Here is an 18,604-nt window from a genome sequence, read left to right on the forward strand (position 1 = left end):
CGTATTTGTCATGAATAAACAACCAAAATATAACCGGTTACGGTGAAAAGATGCTAACGCTAGCTGCTTACCTTTAGCTTGCGCTGTTAAATGACCGACAGCGTCCTCTGGAATAATCCAAGCCATTCACGTAAAATCCATGTGAAGTAAAAGCGTATCTGTCTCGTATTTATCCATAAATATTCCACTGTCTCATGAGTCTGGTTGGTCTTTATCGCAGAAATACTTTATTCCCGGAGTTTCGCGAACTTTTAGCAGATGTAGTGCACTCAATCTGCTGGCGCTTCGGACACCTGCCTGTGACCTACTTTCGGCGTCTCTGAGCTAACGCTGGGGTGACTTTTTTTTTTCTTTCTTTTTGGTGATGATAGTAACGCCTGTAAAAGTGCCAAAACAGTAGTTCTGTTTCATAAAATAAACATTTGTAACAATAAATAAATTCAGATAAAAAAAATGTTTTTAAAACATATCTGCACGCCGCAGCGCGCGTGACGTCACGCAGCGCGGAGAAAGTAGTGGCTTGTGTCCGAATCGCCAACAGAATCAGTGACTATATAGTCGACTATATAGTGCGGGCCTATTTGAATGAGGGGTTAGGGGTTAGTCAAACTGCTACGGAACTTTACCTTTATCTATGTCACTTCCTGTCAGCAGCTTAAAAAATCAAATAAAAATAACATTTCTGCACAACATTTCAAGCATTAAAACCTGTCACATGCGCTTTAATGGAATATGATTTAACATGTAGCTCAGAGGATACTTTCATACGCCAATTCTTATCAAAACATTCATGCATGTTTTTTAACTAGGCTTTGATATCACGTCGATGGGTTGACAACAGCAGCAAACACCTAGATCTTTCAGAATCTTCGATGTTAAGGCTAAAGGCCATAGGGAAAATACATTGAACAGGCGGATGGACTTGCTAACTGTCCTCATATGTTAGGCTCGAACGACGCATGATAATTAGCCAGCCAGATTACAAGTTCTGATGGGACACACAAATGCAATTCCACCCTCAACTTCCTTGTTTGACTTCAGATTTTCAGCACCTTCCAGCATCTTTTACACGTTTACACATACACACACATACACTTTCTGCTCTTTTAAGGCTTCATTCTCAATTTGCCTTGTGGAAAGTCACCTCATACCTCGCCATAACCTTACAACACCTTTGCACACTATCGACGTCACTGGAGCAATCCCACCTGATCCCTGTTTGCTGGTGTGATGACTGCGACCCGTCCTCTGTCAGAGTGAGCAGCTCATATCCTCCACCAAAATATTCACTACAGGCTGGCATTCTTGGGAGAGAATAATAACCACAGCCTCCCAGACGGAGAGACAGGCACTTTTATTTTTATTCACTGTCCTTTGAGGCCACTATCCTTACTTTCCTTCTATTTGGCTCAGAAAGTTTAGAAAGGTAAATTCATATTATTACCTTGTGTGTTGCCTTGCTGAAATCCATGACTTTGCAGATGGCAACGCTTAAACAAGCATCAACTTCCTCTCTTGGTACAGCTGCGTTTTTTGCCATGCTGGTTAGCTGTCCAATATTAAAATGAGAGATATAAGATATAAGAGATATATATCGGGCCAATGTTTAGGGATTCTACAATATCGGCTTGCTAACTCAGCCAATCTAGCACCAAAGAAGCGAATATTTCTGGGACCGAAAATGATAGAGACTTCCCGTTCTTTGCATTGGAAAAAGCAACATCGGGGCTTTTAAAGTTAATTGCAATGAAAATTGGTTAGCTTCAAGTTTGTTCAAGTTAGTTTTAACCTCCACAATTGTATTTTTGATCGCCGCGCAAAATGCTGCGGCTAGTAACAATATGCTAATGCTAATGACAACTAACCAAAGCTGGGACAGAAACTATGATTGAATCACCTAAAGTAAGAAAATAAAATCGGCCACTGCTGGAGCGGCCAAGCATTTGTTTTTACAGTATTATAGATCAGACATTTGGAAAAATCGGCCGAGCATATTGGCCTTGTAGCATCCTAAAATCGGCACAAGAAAAACCCATAACGGTCGGCCTCTAATAGTTAATTAGCCTACAATACTACAACAAAAACAGAACATTTTGCCAGTGTTCAGACCCTGTACAGCTTTTAAATTCTATTTATTCCATTTGGGCATTGAAAGGCATTCAATTTGACTGCAATATTAGAACCTTGGAATGAAAAGGAGCGAGATTACTTGCTCTGTATTTCCGACCATTCCAACCTGAATGAGTCCTTCACCTTTTTGTGATCTGAGCAAACGATAACACGTATCGCGCAACTCTGTCACCAAATTCACTTAACACTTCACATAAGCGCTTCCACCTCTGTCTCGGCTTCTTGCCCGATGAATCACCTCATCACGGGCCTTTTGTGATGGTTCCATGTCCGCATACCCCATACACGCGGACAGCAAGACAATACCAAAGTAATTAGCCTCTGTAATTCAAGTGTGTGTCAGAGCGATGAGGTATTTTGCACTTACATCAGCCATCAGTGCCTGACAAGCGCCTCTGGCATTTAGGTTAGCGGTAATTTCAGTGAAGAAGCAGAACGCTATGTATCTGCTATGTATCTGCCTGATGAGATTACTCGCTTGCATTGTTGATTGTTTTTAGCATAATATTAACAAGGTAAGACTCCAATGTACGCTTCTGTTTTTGTGGCTCATTAGCATGGATATAAGAAGCAAATGCAACAATCTCTTCTTGTGAGAGTCAGTTTAGCTAAGTGCTTTAGATTAAATGAAAAGAAAAGCAATCTCAAGAAACACGAGCGAGCGAGGCCACTTAAACTATGGGTAAACGTTAAATCAGTGTTTCATAATTATGAAAAACAACTGAAAGTTTATGTTAAGAGCAAATCTATTCCAAGTATTGTAAATGATCAGTGTCAGTCTGTGCATGTGAATACTCGGTATCGCTGGCCTTTGCATCAGTAACATATGAAACACAATCATCTGCACTTTGGCTTTAAGACAGAATTTGCCATACTTTTTTAAGTTAAAACAAACAAGTCTGCTTCTCATTGTTCTTCCACCATTTTCATTTCAATATATCTGGCCGGGTATATTGTTCATTTGCTTGTTTGCAATCTTCCAGCCCAAATTCTATTATGCTAATGACTTCATTTTCTTTATGCTTACGCTGTAAGGCCTATTACGCGCCGTCTGAAAGCAAAGACTGCTTCTCTTGTGTTTCCTTTCCCTGTACAATACCATTGCAGACTTCCTGCGACGTATTCAGTCAATCTGGAGCATTTTATCACAGTGGAATACTCATACTGCAGCAAACAAAGGGTATAAGAGTCTAGTCTGGTTACTGTCTCACCATTATGAATATGCTGTGTGACTTTTGTGCTTAAACAGACTTTACTTTTTCCCAGCTGGCCTCTATGGGTTTCTATATATTTGCATAACTATTAGTGATGCACTGGTCAATCAAACCCGAAATCCAACCGGACCCGAAAAAAATGAGTCTCAATTTGCCCACCCGAACCCACACACATTAACAAGCCGTCGCATGAGCCGTTGTGCACCTAGCTGTCACTCAAACGGGAGCGTGTCAGGTGACCGCGAGTTTGCTGCAGAGAATTAGCGCTTGATGTTTTTTTTTTTTTTTCCTGAGCCGCTGAGGACACCTTTGAAATCGCTTATGGACGTATCAGGAAACTATCACCAGGCTATATTTTTACCATGTCATGGACAACTCTTTCTGTCAAGCTAAACGGAGTTAAGAACTAAAGTGAAGCAGCCTTTATTATCTGACGCTACGGGAAGCTGCTCTCCTCAGGTTAGTAAGAAGCTGTTGCCTTGTTATTTAACTGGCTTGCTTTTTACTGCTGCACTTGCACGTTAATTTATAAAATATTTAGTTATAAAAGAATAAAAAACACACTTTTGTTTGACTTTATTTTATTCTATATTTTATTTAGAGTTCAGCTTATTCTACCCCAATAACTCTTCAAATCGTTCCAGGCAGAATTCACACTGTAAGCCCTTTCTTGCCTCCATGCTGTGCTCCTCTCCACAAACACAGTCTAAGTGCTCTTTTCTCCACAACAGCCTCCTCCAGATTCACCCTCTGCATCCCTCTGCGCTGCCGTGAAATTGGAAGATCTAATTCTCCCATAATGCTCTGGGTTAGCCCAGGGGCTGCCGCTCAGTCTGCTGTTTCCGTAACCTCCAAAAGCTCCACGCTAACAACCTCAGATGACGCCCCCATACACAAGCGCTGTCATCAGTGCTTCATCACAGTGACATGTACGAGCTTCCCTATGGAGGGAAGCCATTTTGATCGCATATTCCCAAGGCTATAAGCAGACTTTATGGCTTGGCTCAGAACAGTTCTTCTACTTCTGTATACGCATTCACAGTATTTAAAAGCATCTGTGTCCCTCAGCCTTGAGAGTTTGAGTCTAGTGTGCTCTGGCTCTCCCAACTTTTCCATTTCACACCACACAGTCCTGTCAAGTTAAAGAGAAAATATCATACAATAACTACTTTACTGCTACAGTTAATGCCTAACTCACAATGAATAGTTCTTCACATACTTCACTTATTCATTGTTAGGTGGTTATTAAAGCAGTAATACGTAACTTGTTTACCATAAATCCTTTCCGTAGTCCCTCTGGGGGTTATACAAGCATTAATGAGATGATTGGGGGGTCTTTCATCTCCCCTCGGTGTCTCTGGCCAGAAAACCACAATTGCAACTTCGCTGCCTCTGGGTCGGACTCACCAATACACACTAATGGAATCACGAAGAAGAAGCTAGCAGGCTAACGGGCAAAGCTAACTGCGGGCTAGCGCCACTTAAACAGTATTTACAGCCAAGTTTGAGTGAAAAAAATTATCTCCATTGTCTAATTGGATGTACAATATCCCTCTCTCCCTTTGTCTTTTCTGTCAGTGTAGTATTTGCTCTCACAGACAATTAATGAGTAAAATAGCGTACCTTGCTACAACACCTGCAGTGGCGCTTATGGCCTCTAGGGGCATGAGTTACTTAGTTCTGCTTTAAGTGTTAGTCACACTTAACTAATGAATTGTTCATGATGAATTAAGTGTTAACTCATCATTTATTAAGGCTAGAAAAAGATGTAGTTATTACAAAGTGTTACCACAAAGTGTAATCTTTAGCGATTTTTATATATAAACTAAATAAAACCCTGTTCAATCAATTAGAATCAATTGGCATTATTATGCAAAAAAATTCCTTTGCATAAATCTATTTATATCAATAATCTACAGCAAAAGTTTCAAATTGATACCTCTATTTCTCCCCCATTCACCTGCAGTTTCTCGCCTTAGCCAATGGCATGCTAACAAATCAATGGCTGCCTTTGTATTTAGAACAACTCACAATGGGTCCGGTGATCTGTTGTGGGCTCAAACTTGCATTAATGCAGAGGGATGCTACTCCAGGTATGTTTCTAAGTCCTCCTGTATCAGTCCAGAACTATCGTCCGCCTTGGGAATGTTACTTCTTCTACTTATACAACAATTCAAAGGTAATATTGGAAACAGACGGTGATCTGAAACACTTCCAGCTTACTGCGGCAGATTACTTATTCATTAAGTTACTTTCCCCACACTCGGGCTCCGCTCCCCTTTGAACCGAGCCTTTTATTTATTCATTTAGCTGCTCGTCAAAACAAAACAAAAAACATAAAATAAAACTCTATACATCGTTAGGCGGAGATGTTGTAGTGTTAAAGGGAAAAGCGCCGGAACAAATTATGTGAAATGCTACAGAGGAGGGTAAATTGCTTTTTATGAGAAAATCGCAAAATGCCAAACTGCTATTGTGGGCTATGAATTATATGAAGTGTACACACAGTCAGTGCTAGCGGGGCTTGATTATTGCCGGTTATTGTGAACTGTATTTTCCGGAATGTGTTTTTGAAGGATTGTGCAATTCATTTATTTATTTCATTTTTGCAGATTTGCTCCGGTGAGTGAGCTGGCACCCGTTGGCACCAGTGTGGGAACCATCCTGGCTGCTGCAATCAATCAAACCATCTTCTACTCCATTGTGGAAGGAAACGACCTGGGTAGGTTTTTTTTTTGCAAACGCATACAAACGCTTTATTTGACTAACATAGGTCCTTCAAAAAAACATACCAACAGCTGCACAATCATCGTGGGTCAGACGTAATCGTTGAATCTCTGCAAGTCATGGCCAATTTTTCTCCTTCTTCTTCATAGTCGTGCGGGGCTTGCACATTCGGAGCTGCAGGTGCGCCTCGGAAGCAAACTTGTGCGTTGAAAAAGCTCTCGCTGTGAGTTGCAGAATGAAAGGCTCTTTTATGCACTGCACTTATAAACTGTCTGGTCTGTAAAGGAAAAATGCATTCCATTCCGCCGGCATTCGACCTCTGTGAACGCAGAAGAGCAGAAAGGAAGCAGAAATATCGGCCTGGTTTGGATCTACATAGAGATCCACTGGCCACAAAAAGCTGCGTTTAAGAAAACCTCTTTTTTAATTATTATTTCCCAGGTACTGAGCGGGTTTAGGAGCAGAAACAGCCAGAGAAATCAACTAAATATTTATATGATGAATGTAATGGGATCATAACTGACTTTTTTCATCTTTCAACCACATTATAGCTTCAGTGCCTTGTCAAAAACATACTTGGAGTAGTATTTTGATTTTATTTAGGCAGTTTTAAGTAATGCTTATAGTTAGTTGTGCGATCCTTATTTCCTGGATTCTTTTGTGTCATAAAAGAAACACAAACAGTCCTCCACATTGTTTGTTTAGTCATCTTGTGTGTTCATCTTGGTGGCGCCCGTTTACTACAATGCTGTTAGCTGAAAGTGAAAGCTTGGTTTTAGTGATTTATAACGTATCAATCCTGTTACTGCCTGCAGAGGGCAACTTGAAATCCAGGTAACCCTTTATAATGACGACAACTTATTAAGTTGTAAAGTAAATGATGAGTTAACGCCTGATAACTACTGAATAAGTCAAGTATGAGAAGAGCTATTCTTTAGGAGTTTTAACTGTAGTAGTTAAGAAGTGATTAACCTCTTACCCCTGAACCGAGCGCATTTTCTCCATTTGGGCTTTATTCAAATCTAAAAATTCAAATAGAAAGGCAGCAAAATAGCAATGAAAACACTAGTGACAAGAAGTGACAAAAACTAGACAAAAAAGCAAAAAGCAAAAGCTGTTGACTCATTGACTGCCAGTCATTTTCAAATCAGAGAGCTCCCCAGGTTTTTCAGGATTTTGACTGTTTTCAGACTCTCTTCTTTCATCTAAAAAAAAAAGTTTGTTTGTACCTCCATTCTCTAGTAATCGTCCGTAGAAATTAGAAAAATGCTGTTTTCTGACCAAAAAGCTGAGAAAGGGAAAGAGCAATGCTGCCAATAAAATAACTTGTATTTCATTTATTGAGTCACTAGGTGGCAGCATTAGGCAGCATAACTAAGATTTTAACACCAGACATGCTCAAGGCTTTGCTGCAGCTATTCCCATTGAAAAACCTAATTGACGTCTACAGACGTCATTGGCAGTCAACGTTCGGATTTCAATTGGCGTCTATAGACGTCATTGGCAGTCAATGAGTTAAAAGCAGCAAAAACCATCAAAAACGCAAAAAATTTTACATATAAATGTGACGAAAACACAACAAAAGCAATAGACAACAAAAAACATGCTGGAAAAGCAACAAAAAATGACAAAAATGTGGCACAAAAGAGACAAAAACACGACAAAAAAGCTTAAAAAATGTGACAGAAAATGAGGTGACAACGTAGCAAAAAAGCTAGGGTCACTTTTGTTGGTCTTAGCTTTCAAATGAGGCGCTACACTGTTGCTCTCCAGTCAAGAAGCTTTTATATTTAGGTAAAGCCGAACTGGAGAAAATACGCTCAGTAAGAGGTTGACTAATGAATTGTTCATGATGAATTAAGTGTTAACTCATCATTTATTGAGGCTACAGAAGGTGTAGTTATTATAAAGAGCTACCGAAATGCATCCCCGCACAATCTCTTACTCCTTCCTCATTTAATTACATAGAGATTCAAAGCGTTAAATATCATTGCTAAGGTACCAAAGGAACTCTAACGTAGCCATGCGGTCAGTGCTGTTTCATCATGTTGTATTTTGGTATGTGTTGATGAAGATGAATTTGACTTTTATTCCATTCTTTAGTTTTGTATTTCATGATTCTATTCCTTTGGCAGGCCATTTTAAGGTGAACAACAAGACCGGGGTGATCGCCACAGCCAAACCGCTGGATTATGAAAGTGTGACCGAATATGTCCTCAGGGTGCAAGCCGACTCCATGGTCGTTGTCATGTCCAACCTGCGCGTGCCTTCTAAATGTGAGTAAAGGAATGTGTGCAAGAGAAGTGATGCTTTATTGTGTTATGTACTTTTTCTCACATGTATCGAGTCTCCGATACAACGGAGATTTCGCTCTTGTAACTGTAATGAATGTACGGAAATCTAGTTTCATTTCGGCACCTAACTTTCCGTTTGGCAGAGAATGCTTGGATTATGTGTCTGAGTCTGTCTCCTGGCTGCCGGGAGTGAAGTGTTTTGAAATGGAAATTACCAGCATTGCTAGTCAACATAGTGCTATACGCCTGCAGATAGATGTTTTGAGCATTGGAATGGTCAAAAATGGTGGCAGCTTATGGGTTTAATGGGAAGGGAAAGCGGGAACAACATTACGTTGAGGTAAAAAAGCAACTTATTTAGTCATGACTCACATAAAGCAGGCAGAAATAAACATGTTTTATTTATCAGGAAGACGTTCTGGGCTATGGCATTCAGTTTGTGTGTAGGTGTGGAACGTTACACGCTTAGAGGGATTGTTGAATATTTGTAGTTGAAAAGTAGGTCTAATTGCTGGTTTTCTAAAATACATCAAATGTTCCTCTTTTGGGAGGAACATTCTGTATATATATAACAGTCCAGTACAGTAAAGATAAACACACAAATGCACATACTGTATACAGCATTGAATTTTCAAGTTAATATTTCTGACAATCTGGCCCTAAGTTTTAAAATATTCTAAGACGTAGCCAAACTTTTCTACAAATCCTCCATATTGACCATTGAGGGTAGAATGGAATGGAAGCTTATTTGTTTAGCACTTTTCACATAACACAAGCGTGTAGGGGATTTGTTCTTCATTCACGCCACACACGGTCACGACCACCACCATTCATTCACGCGAGGGCAGGGCGATATGGCCTAAAATCTCTATCACGATATAAAAAACACATGTCCCGATAACGACATATTTGATGATATAATTGACAACGGACAAATTACTTCAAAATTCCACACTGGAAAAAGTGAAATCTAGGCAAGATATAATTTCTTAATTTAAGGCAAAAAAGTATTGTTTTTTGCGGAGAAGTTATTTTTGCTCAAAATGAAATTGTCAGGCAAGATAATTTTGCTAGTTTTAAGACAATTATTACTTAATTATCTTATGAGGTGAAATAGTCTTGTTGTTGAGTATTAAAAGCTAGTAATAAGTACATTTAGGCTTAAATCAAGTATTTTACACATTTTAAGATGTTTGACCAATAATCAAAGGACCACACCTGGAGTTTCATAAGTAAAATGTTCTTATTTTAAGATTTTGCATAATCTAGTAATAAGACAAATTGAAAAATATGAGTATCAAAACAGAAGACAAAACTGTATTCTCTCCAAGCAATTTATTTAGTCCACATAGCATACAATCAAAGCTGCTCTTACATTACATCATTATCACCAGCTGGGCATGTTCATACATCATTAATAATATTACAGCCAGCCACATTTATATGGAAAGAAACCATTCAGTTGCAGTGCAGTTCCATAACATCTGTCAGATAGTATTTGATTAGTACATAAGTTTGATTTCCATTGTTTAAGATGTAATAAGGCATGTAATCCACCAACTTCTCCACGTCCACCACCTCAGTGTCCTGATCCTTATGTGGCACTTCAACCTTATAACACATGTGCTGTCTGTCAAAGCACACAGTCCGACATAGCTGATACTCAAAACAAACACATATACTATTGACAACAAATATGTTTTTGATCTGTCCAAACTGTGGGATAGTGCGGTTATGTACTTTAGCTAAGACCAAAGACTTTTGTTTTATGTATTTGTTACTGTTAATGACAATCCATTTCACTGACACCGCGTGCTGTACATCACTGAGACCCAAGGATACTCTCAACTTTTCGGTGAGACTTTGCATATTGCCAACCTCCGAAACAGGTCCCAACTCACGGTCATTTGAGAAAACAGGGTGCACTGAAGGATCAACATTTTGACAGCTTTCATATATTTGGTTTTGATTGATCAAAGACTTGCAGATGTTTTTAAAGTTTTGTTTTGTAGCCTTTTGCTTGAAGAAGACATGCTTTGACTCAAAACGCATGCACATGTGTCTAACCATTGGACCAAGTGATCGTATCTGAGATGGTAAATGAATCATGTAATGTTGCTTAGGTGTTACATTGCGGTCAGGAAAGAGCTCTTTCCAACGTTTCAAATGATTTTCAATCAGTACTTTTAACTTTGAGATGGTCGCAATTGAAAGAAGTGGAGCAAATGCAATCTGTACAATGTCTATCAGCTCCAGTATCAGTTGACCCTCTTCAGTTACATCCAAGCTTGGCAAAATAAATGGCAGAATCCGTAACATCACAAGCATTTGACCGGATGACTGTTTCAGCTTGTTGTCATTGGACATTAATGTGTTAACAGATATTGGTGTGGGTCGATCTCTAACGTCTAGAGGGGAGTAGGGAAAACCAAGTATACCGGAATTCACAGAGTCCAGATCCACCTGTCCTGATTGAATGAGATTATTCAAAACACATTTTACTTCAAGTGGGGCGATGCCCTCCAGGATCACATGCATAATGTCCTGTGGTGTTTGTTGGATGATATCAAAATAGGGAAATTCCACAAGCTTACTCCTTCTGTTAATTCCATACGTTGTTTTTAGACTGTTGCGAAGCAGGTCTGTTTGTGCCTTTTCAATCTCATCACATTGTCTCACATGCCTCTCCAAAGATCTTTTAGTAAATGCATCCTCACAGAATTGGGATTGCATGTCCTGAAAGGAACACTCACAGTGTCTGCACTTACTGAAGGCAAAGCCGACCCCCTCTTTAAAACCTGCCATTTCATGCTGTGCAAGTGTATCTCCACAGAGTGAGACCATCGCACCATATACTGTTTTTTTTCCATTAGCTGTGTGAATTTCAACACCATTGTGCAACTTGTCCAAGTCCTTCTTAATTCTGTTCAATATGGGGTCCACCCCAGGCTGTCGAAGATCTGCAGATTTTGCCATGGCAAGTAGCCTAATGGCAGCCAGTTTTGATCTGTATTTTGGGTTTATATTTCCTAATGTGTAGTACACCATTAGTAGTTTGTTTTTTGAAGCACAGGACCCGAGTGGATTGCAAATCTCTATTTCATCAGTGTACAGAATGATCTGTAGTGCATCTGGTTTGGTAGAAAATACAGGGTGTGACTTCAACAGCTCACCATCAATAATGTCATAAACAAGTCCTTCATTGCACTTTTTAGGGCCCACCTCAACAATTGACCAAATCCGGGGATGTGAAAGAAACTGCTCCAGACTTTCAACTAACGGCACATAGTAAAACACTTTGCTCTTGATAGCGTAGCCTGCACCTTTTTTTTTCAGGATTTGACCAACAGGAATTTCCTCTGCTTCCAAAGAATCAAATTGTTTCTTCATGATACTGTCCTGTCGAAAGGTTGTTGCCACCTCAGCAAATGGATCAACAAACCGGTCAAATACATCCAGGGCATCCTTTTCCAGTTGACTTGAGGAGGCATTTCCAGAATGTTTCTTTAGCACATCCTCCATCTGCTTCTTGAGGTGGTCCATTAGAGAAGACTGGTACTGCTGTACTCCAGCAACAATGGTGTTCACAGATTTCTGAAACATGAATAATGATAAAATATATATTTGTTATCAGGTTGTGCTATGTTAAAAAATATAAGTGCAACAGAATGCAATTGACAGCAGTTACCTGTGATATGTTAGACTTGGCCCTGGTATTGATGACAAACAGTGTGGCATGTCTTCTGAGATTCTTGGGGGGAAAAAAAGTCTAATTAGGTACATGCAGACAAAGAACTATATAAAGTTGGTACATTAGGCAGAATAATATGTATTAAAGTAAAAGCAATGTTCACTGAAAATTACACACAAAATGTGAAAATGTAGAAATATTTCAAATGAAAGTGCGGGAATGGTCCAATAACCTATGTCAAAATAAACATTGTTTCACTTGAATAATACTTTTACTCAATGTCAGAAGAGTAACCAATTATTGTACTCAACTGATATTTCAAAAAAATAATAAAAGTAGAAGGAATATGATAGAACTACACTTAAAAGTATTGCATCAAGTAGATTTATGATTTTAGAACATGACTTATGTTTCTAGAGATATACATTTTTCCATCATCTATGATGCAAGGACATACTTCTGCAGTAGGAATAGTTCCATCTTGTTCTGTGTCCGGCTCCTCTTCATTTGAGTCAGGCGTCTGAAATGGTTGATCCATATTATCTTGCTCTGCTGGAGGTGAGACAGGCTGTACAAAGTCCTCTGTAGTGGTCTGAAAAACATAAATACACTAGTAAATAAAATTGCAGTAGTTTACAGCATCAAATAAAATATTCTTAATTAGGTCAGTGATATATTTTTTTAAAGAGTAAAATGGGAGATATGGCATTTCTAAAAGTATAATATTTTCTTTTTACACTAAAAGAAGGGGTGTGATGCATGTAAAAACAAAACAAAAAACTTTAATTGGAACAGCGTGTTTGGATTTTGAGAACACCCCACCTAAACCCAGTGCATTTTCTCCAGTTCGACTTTACCCAAGTCTTAAAGCTTCTCAACTGGTGCTTACAGACTATTAGGTCAAGTAAAACCTCATTTGAAAGCAAAGACAGAACTGATCACAACAGATCTTTTTTCATCACTTTTTTGTCATATTTTTGGTTGAGCTTTTGTTGATTCTATTGTGGTTTATCTATTGTGTTTTTGTTGTTGCAACTTTTCTTGTTTTTTGGGGGCTTTTTCATTGCGTTTTTTTGTTGTTATTTTTTTTTTAACACTTTCTTCAAGAAGTATATAGATTTGTGGTAAGCCAAACTGGAAATGATGTGCTCTGTTCAGGTGGGGGTTAAGAGGTTAAGTCGGATTATGGACAGACCACAAATAAGGAAGAGGAATGAATAAAAAAGGTGTCAAAGACAACACAGCGACAGCAAAATCACATTCGTACACAAACTGTGCATCGCGCCCCTTTTCATTAGCACAACAAAACAAGCTAACGCTAGCTTTCAAAGACACAACTTACTTGCAGCAGCGGCAAACTGGAGCTGTTCTCCCCCGATGTTTGTGCACCTGCGTCTCGCCCCTCCGCCGTTTGACCTCCCGTTCCTTCATCAGTTGGCTGGATACCATCACGTAAGTACTGCGGGTGTCTTCTTTTAATGTGATGGTAGTATGAATTGTAAACCCTGTAATCCTCCGTGCACCCGTCGATACCGCATAGCAGCCAAAAGTCCGGACTGCGGCTATGCTGTCTGTTGATGTGGCTCAATAAGAGCTTCAATGAAAAAGTGGTAAAAACTGCACAAATGGAGCAGCGCCAGACCATTGTTTTCTTGAGCTCAATGTCAATAAGTTCCAAACGAACGCGCATTTCCCAAAGCTAGTTAAGTACATTCTTAGCTTAGGGAGGGGTTCGTAAAATATTGACATACACGTTTGACGCATGATAGACTGGTAATGCGAGTGTCAGTCACATATTATTATCCAAACATACTTTATGTAAAGAAAAAAGTGTTCTTGGCCAAAATTAACATCGTATTAGCGATTAAATGGCGACATAACATTGACTTTACGCTCCCCCCTCTCAGCGAATTGGTATCTTCCGATAGATGCGTCAACATTGGCGGCAAACTACGTAGCGCGGCGCCCTTCTTTCGGCGGTGAAACAGAAGCAGCGGTTAATTTTCAAAAAGAAAAATCGTTTTTATCTTTCCACTTTTTAGTTTGGTGTTTGCTGGATATCTCAAAGAGCCAACATGGATGAAGATGGGGCGAGCGAAACATATCCAGAGATTGACAGTGTAACAGCCTCAGTATTAAAAGGTAAAATGTGTGTACCGTATTATCTTTTAGCAACATGCTAAATGCTAACTAGCTTGTGTTAACAGACTACTTCAACTTCTAATTTGCGTTTAACCTTGACATTTGTCACCTGGTTTTGTCATTAATGTGAATTATTTCATGTCAGTGTGCTACAAGTATACAGATTTTTTTTCTTTTCCAATCAAAAGAGTTAATGCACACTTATACGACTGGTTGGACTATTTAGTTTAAACTGTAATAACTGCCATATTTATGAAAATATCTGTTTTTATTAGCTGCTGGTGTGAAGATGACCATGTTGCCCAGCCTCACTAAGGAGGATTTGCGAGACCTGTTTCCTGGACCAGAAAACTTTTTACGAAGAAGACACATTTGGCAACTTGTTCATGGCGATATGGAGGTGAGCTGTATTTATTGTTTGTAGAAATGTTTTGCCCCAAACTATGAGAACTGAGGCCAAATGTCTGTTGTGTTTATGTTGCAGAGTCAGAAATCAGATTGCCCAGTCCTTGACACTTCTGGTATTGACAGCCCATCTACACCTTTGCTTTCTTCCTCCTCTGACAGCAACATCTGCTCTCCAACACCCTTCAATTCTCCAAAACCTAAACATAAAGATTGTTCTGGCGCCACTAAAAAGGTGCGGCTCATTAGTCCAGAGTATGTCATATACACTGACACAGAACTAGAACTAGCAAGAAGTGCTTACTTCGAAAAGCAGCGTGCTGGACAAGACAATGACTACACCATGTCAAAAGACTTGCGCTGTAGACTTATTAGGAATACAGTTACAAGCATGATTGCTATCAAAAGAGCGTCCGAGGATGATTTTAAGTACCCAGGCCCCCGTGAACTGACTGCCATGGCTAAACGTCTAGTCGAATACTACCCAATGCTTCGAGACAAGTCTACGCCCAGTACACCCGAATGGGTAAGTCTCTCATTTTGTTAAGGAATGATTTTCTCATCTGTTACCAATGGTAATGGTTTTGTTTTTATTATTTTGTTTTTTAAGGAAATGGTGAAGAAGCAGTTGTTGAAAAGGGTTCAGAATGTGACAACTCCAAAAAAGAAGCAAGGAGCAACCCCATCAAGAAAAAGATGTCGAAGCCTAAAATTCCAGAGCAGCCAGGAGATATGCACCGAAGAGAGTGATGAACCTTTCTCCTCCCCTACTTCAGTCTCTTCACCTGCCTCATCAGTCGCCTCGTCCTCTTCCTCAACTGTGATCCTAGAGAAGTCAGCTCCATCTGCAAATACTTCCCAAGAGGTGGATCTCTTGAGTGGTAGGTTAGAATTTACTTTACTTTTACATTTACTAAATGCTTATTGGAAAATATTTTAATTTTTATATCATGTTGTATTGTTTTACTTTTTGTATAATTTTTGTTTGTTATCTATTCCCAGAGAGCCCACAGAGCCAAGCAAGACACTATAAAACGCTACAGGACATGTACAAAACTAAGAACAAACCAAACAAGGAAGATGTATCTCAGCTGTTGGAACTGGAGTTCCAATCTAGACGGGCTTTCATTGACTCTGATGTGATGAAGGAACAGGACAGGCCTACGAAGATACTGCAGGCTTATCCATGTTTTAAAGAACTTGGCCATGTAAGTATTTTTTTCTCACTTAACTTGTATATTTCACTAGAGCAAAGGCCTCTTAATTTATTTGTATTATTTTAAATCTCTCACTGTTAGATCATCGATGAACTTCACCGAATCCTTGATAACGGAAACCCCTTCTTCACAATGGAGCTGAAGAAACGTTGGCTGAGATTTTTTAACCAGGCGCAGTTTTATGGGGTGTTCAAAAAATTCATAGGGCCACCATTGCAGGACCAAGGTAAGGATGATTTATCTGCTGTTGCCCACATACACAAAGGCCTAAAATGATTATGATGTATTCTTATTGTTTAAACAGTAAAGAATGCACTTGCTGTCCTGAAAGTACTGCCTCAGATGTTCCCTTCGCATGTAGCTCTGCCGAAGAGGTTGGGACACCCAAGTGATGCTTTGTTTCACATTTTGACGGTAAGAATATTTTTAATTTTTTTTTGTTATGTTTACGTTCTGTCTTTGTGTTTGTCCCAGTTGTTAAGGAGTGTTTCAGTTATCATGTACTTTGTTCAAACTTATGTATTTGGGTGAAGATTTAATTACTTGTTTGTTTTAGTCAGCAGAGGACCCCAACACTTACCTTCAATCAAGACCCTTGGGCAGCCCTGTGGTGATTGTCTGTGAGACAAACTGCATCCTGGCCATTGGAACGGTTCCTCTGCTTACTTTCCCCAAAGAAGACCTCAGTGAAAGTGTGATGTATCTCCTTGGCTGTTATTACACCTTTCACTTCACATACCCCAAGTGCATTGGTACCCTCCTGTCTGTGCTACAGACGGAGGTTTTGTTAGATGCCATCCATGAGAAGGACATGACTACTTCCTACAAAAAAGCTATGGCTGAATGGAGAAAGTTTCATGAATAAGACCATTGAAACATCAGTTTTAGTTTAAGTCGTTCAGCAGCAGTAAGTCCCTCCTAAAATGTGGCTCCTGTTCAATTAGGGCTGGTTGATTTAGGAAAAAAAGTAATCATTATTATTTTCCCCATATTGATCAATCTCAATTTTTGTTTCGGTTTTGTTTTTTCATGATAAATTTAATAAATCTTGCTGATTCCTAAAATTAGATACGTCTTCATCAAGTCTCCTTTTACGCACAAAAGTCTTCCGTTGTATTGTCCAAACTCCCAAACTAGGTACTGTTTGTACCAAAGAAATGGCTTTAAACCTGTCTGTTACAAAGTCCCATGCGATTATTGAGATTGACCAAAGTAGAGATTGAAACTTTCGAAACTTTCGATTAATTGCCCAGCCTTATGTTCAATGATGTTAATAGAGTCATGTGTGAGAGATTGGCTATTGCTTCTTGCTGTGGTCTTGAAACTGATTTTGCACAATAAAAGAGTTGAAAGATATATCTCAAATGTTCTTTGTTTTATTATATAACTCTTGTTTTAAGGTTTTTAGTCTTAAAATAAATTCTGATTTTAAGCATATTTTTCTTGTAAAAAATTACATTTGAGTGAAATGTGCCTGTTTTTAGAATAGCTGTGCCTATTTCAAGTTCTATTTAGTAAGCTAATTTTTCTTATTTATAGTAATCAAATCTAAAAAGGCCAAAAATAAGTGAATATTTCTGATATTAAGAAAATTGTTCTAAACATTATAGCTTGAAAAAAGACAATATTGCTTATTTTGGGTCTAAATATACTCATTTCAAGATCGCTGTGGGTCATACAGGGCTAGTATTATTTTCTTATTTTTGATAATCTTACCAAGTAAAATTTTCTTGTTCTGTTGGCAGATAATTTTGCTTATTTTAAGTGTTACTTTTCTTATTTTAGCATATTTTTTTCTTATTTTTTTAAGTGGACTTTTTGCAGTGCAGCCTTATGCCGATTCGGAAGATTAAAGCAAAGATATTTCATTCTTTTTTTTAGCGCCATACTAATTTCCTCACAAATATGAGCTACTCAAGCGATTTACATCCTTCATTTCACACAGTCAGTGTTTACGCTGCTCTGATAGAGCTGAGCATAACATAAATTATACTGTGTCCACAGCGATATAGAAAAATTACAACGATATGTTGGCGCACCCCTAATTCACCCACACATATAATTTATCCTGGTCAGTTCTACATGTTTTCAATGCATGAGGGTAAACCTACGCAGACATGGGGAGAACATGCAAACTCCCGGGGATTGAACCCGGGACTGGCGTGAAGCAAGACCCCAGCAGAAGACACTGGTGCTATGAATTTATGTTCGTATGCCTGAGCAGGTTAAATGAGTGATAGGGAGGTCTTTGCCTGGAGAGGTATGGTGGAAAGAGAGGACGGACATGGATGAACGATGGCCAGAGGTGGTGATGGGGCGGAGGTGGGATGCAGCACAGCTGGCAAGAGGACGAGACTGTGCAGGAGAAAGGATCGGCTTTGGCGTAGAAATTTACGCCGAGGCTTCATATGTACTTTATTGTCCCTCTGTGGGGAAATGAGTCTTGAACACGTGGTGCCGCTTCATGGTGTGCACAAAGCAAAGATACAACAATACAATACATAAAGAATAAATATATGATATATTTAGATTTTTTGTTTGGTAACATGAATAACACAAAGGATTTTGCTCACTCAAGGATCAGCAGACAGATGTATTTTCCAGCCACATAATCTAACACTCTTGGGCAGTTTTCACTTTGGATTCTTTTTTTCATCATTTGTTTCTTCTCTGCACTCTCAACAAAAAAAAGCTTCATCTGCCAGATATAGTCCTGTCCCGGCGCGATATAACTGTGCACAATTTATTATGTGCACCTAAAAGAGCATCTTAATTACGAGGACT

The 18,604-nt window shown here is 39.1% G+C and overlaps 3 protein-coding genes across 5 annotated transcripts in view; 2 read left to right on the plus strand and 1 right to left on the minus strand.

The window, feature by feature from the left end:
• Positions 1–18,604, plus strand: part of LOC306965443 (protocadherin-15-like) — a 494,180-nt gene that overhangs the window by 406,819 nt on the left and 68,757 nt on the right. For all 3 annotated transcript variants that reach the window (XM_079559864.1, XM_079559865.1, XM_079559863.1), the window contains 2 exons: positions 5,957–6,066; positions 8,207–8,347. In XM_079559864.1, coding sequence (XP_079415990.1) covers positions 5,957–6,066; positions 8,207–8,347 — 251 coding nt within the window. The remainder of the gene's footprint in view (positions 1–5,956; positions 6,067–8,206; positions 8,348–18,604) is intronic.
• On the minus strand, positions 9,808–13,746 carry LOC306965484 (uncharacterized protein; the record flags this gene model as incomplete). The annotated part of the gene is made up of 5 exons (XM_079559952.1): positions 9,808–10,213; positions 11,115–11,959; positions 12,054–12,116; positions 12,514–12,648; positions 13,399–13,746. The coding sequence occupies 5 exons, from the start codon at positions 13,744–13,746 to the stop codon at positions 10,210–10,212; spliced, it is 1,395 nt and encodes a 464-aa protein (XP_079416078.1). The 3' UTR covers positions 9,808–10,209.
• Positions 14,055–16,685, plus strand: LOC306965476 (uncharacterized protein; the record flags this gene model as incomplete). The annotated part of the gene is made up of 8 exons (XM_079559941.1): positions 14,055–14,198; positions 14,474–14,598; positions 14,683–15,129; positions 15,214–15,484; positions 15,606–15,811; positions 15,902–16,046; positions 16,125–16,234; positions 16,377–16,685. The coding sequence occupies exons 1-8, from the start codon at positions 14,132–14,134 to the stop codon at positions 16,683–16,685; spliced, it is 1,680 nt and encodes a 559-aa protein (XP_079416067.1). The 5' UTR covers positions 14,055–14,131.

This window comes from Gobius niger (genome assembly GCF_951799975.1).
Source record: "Gobius niger genome assembly, chromosome: 7".
Classification (NCBI taxonomy): domain Eukaryota; kingdom Metazoa; phylum Chordata; class Actinopteri; order Gobiiformes; family Gobiidae; genus Gobius; species Gobius niger.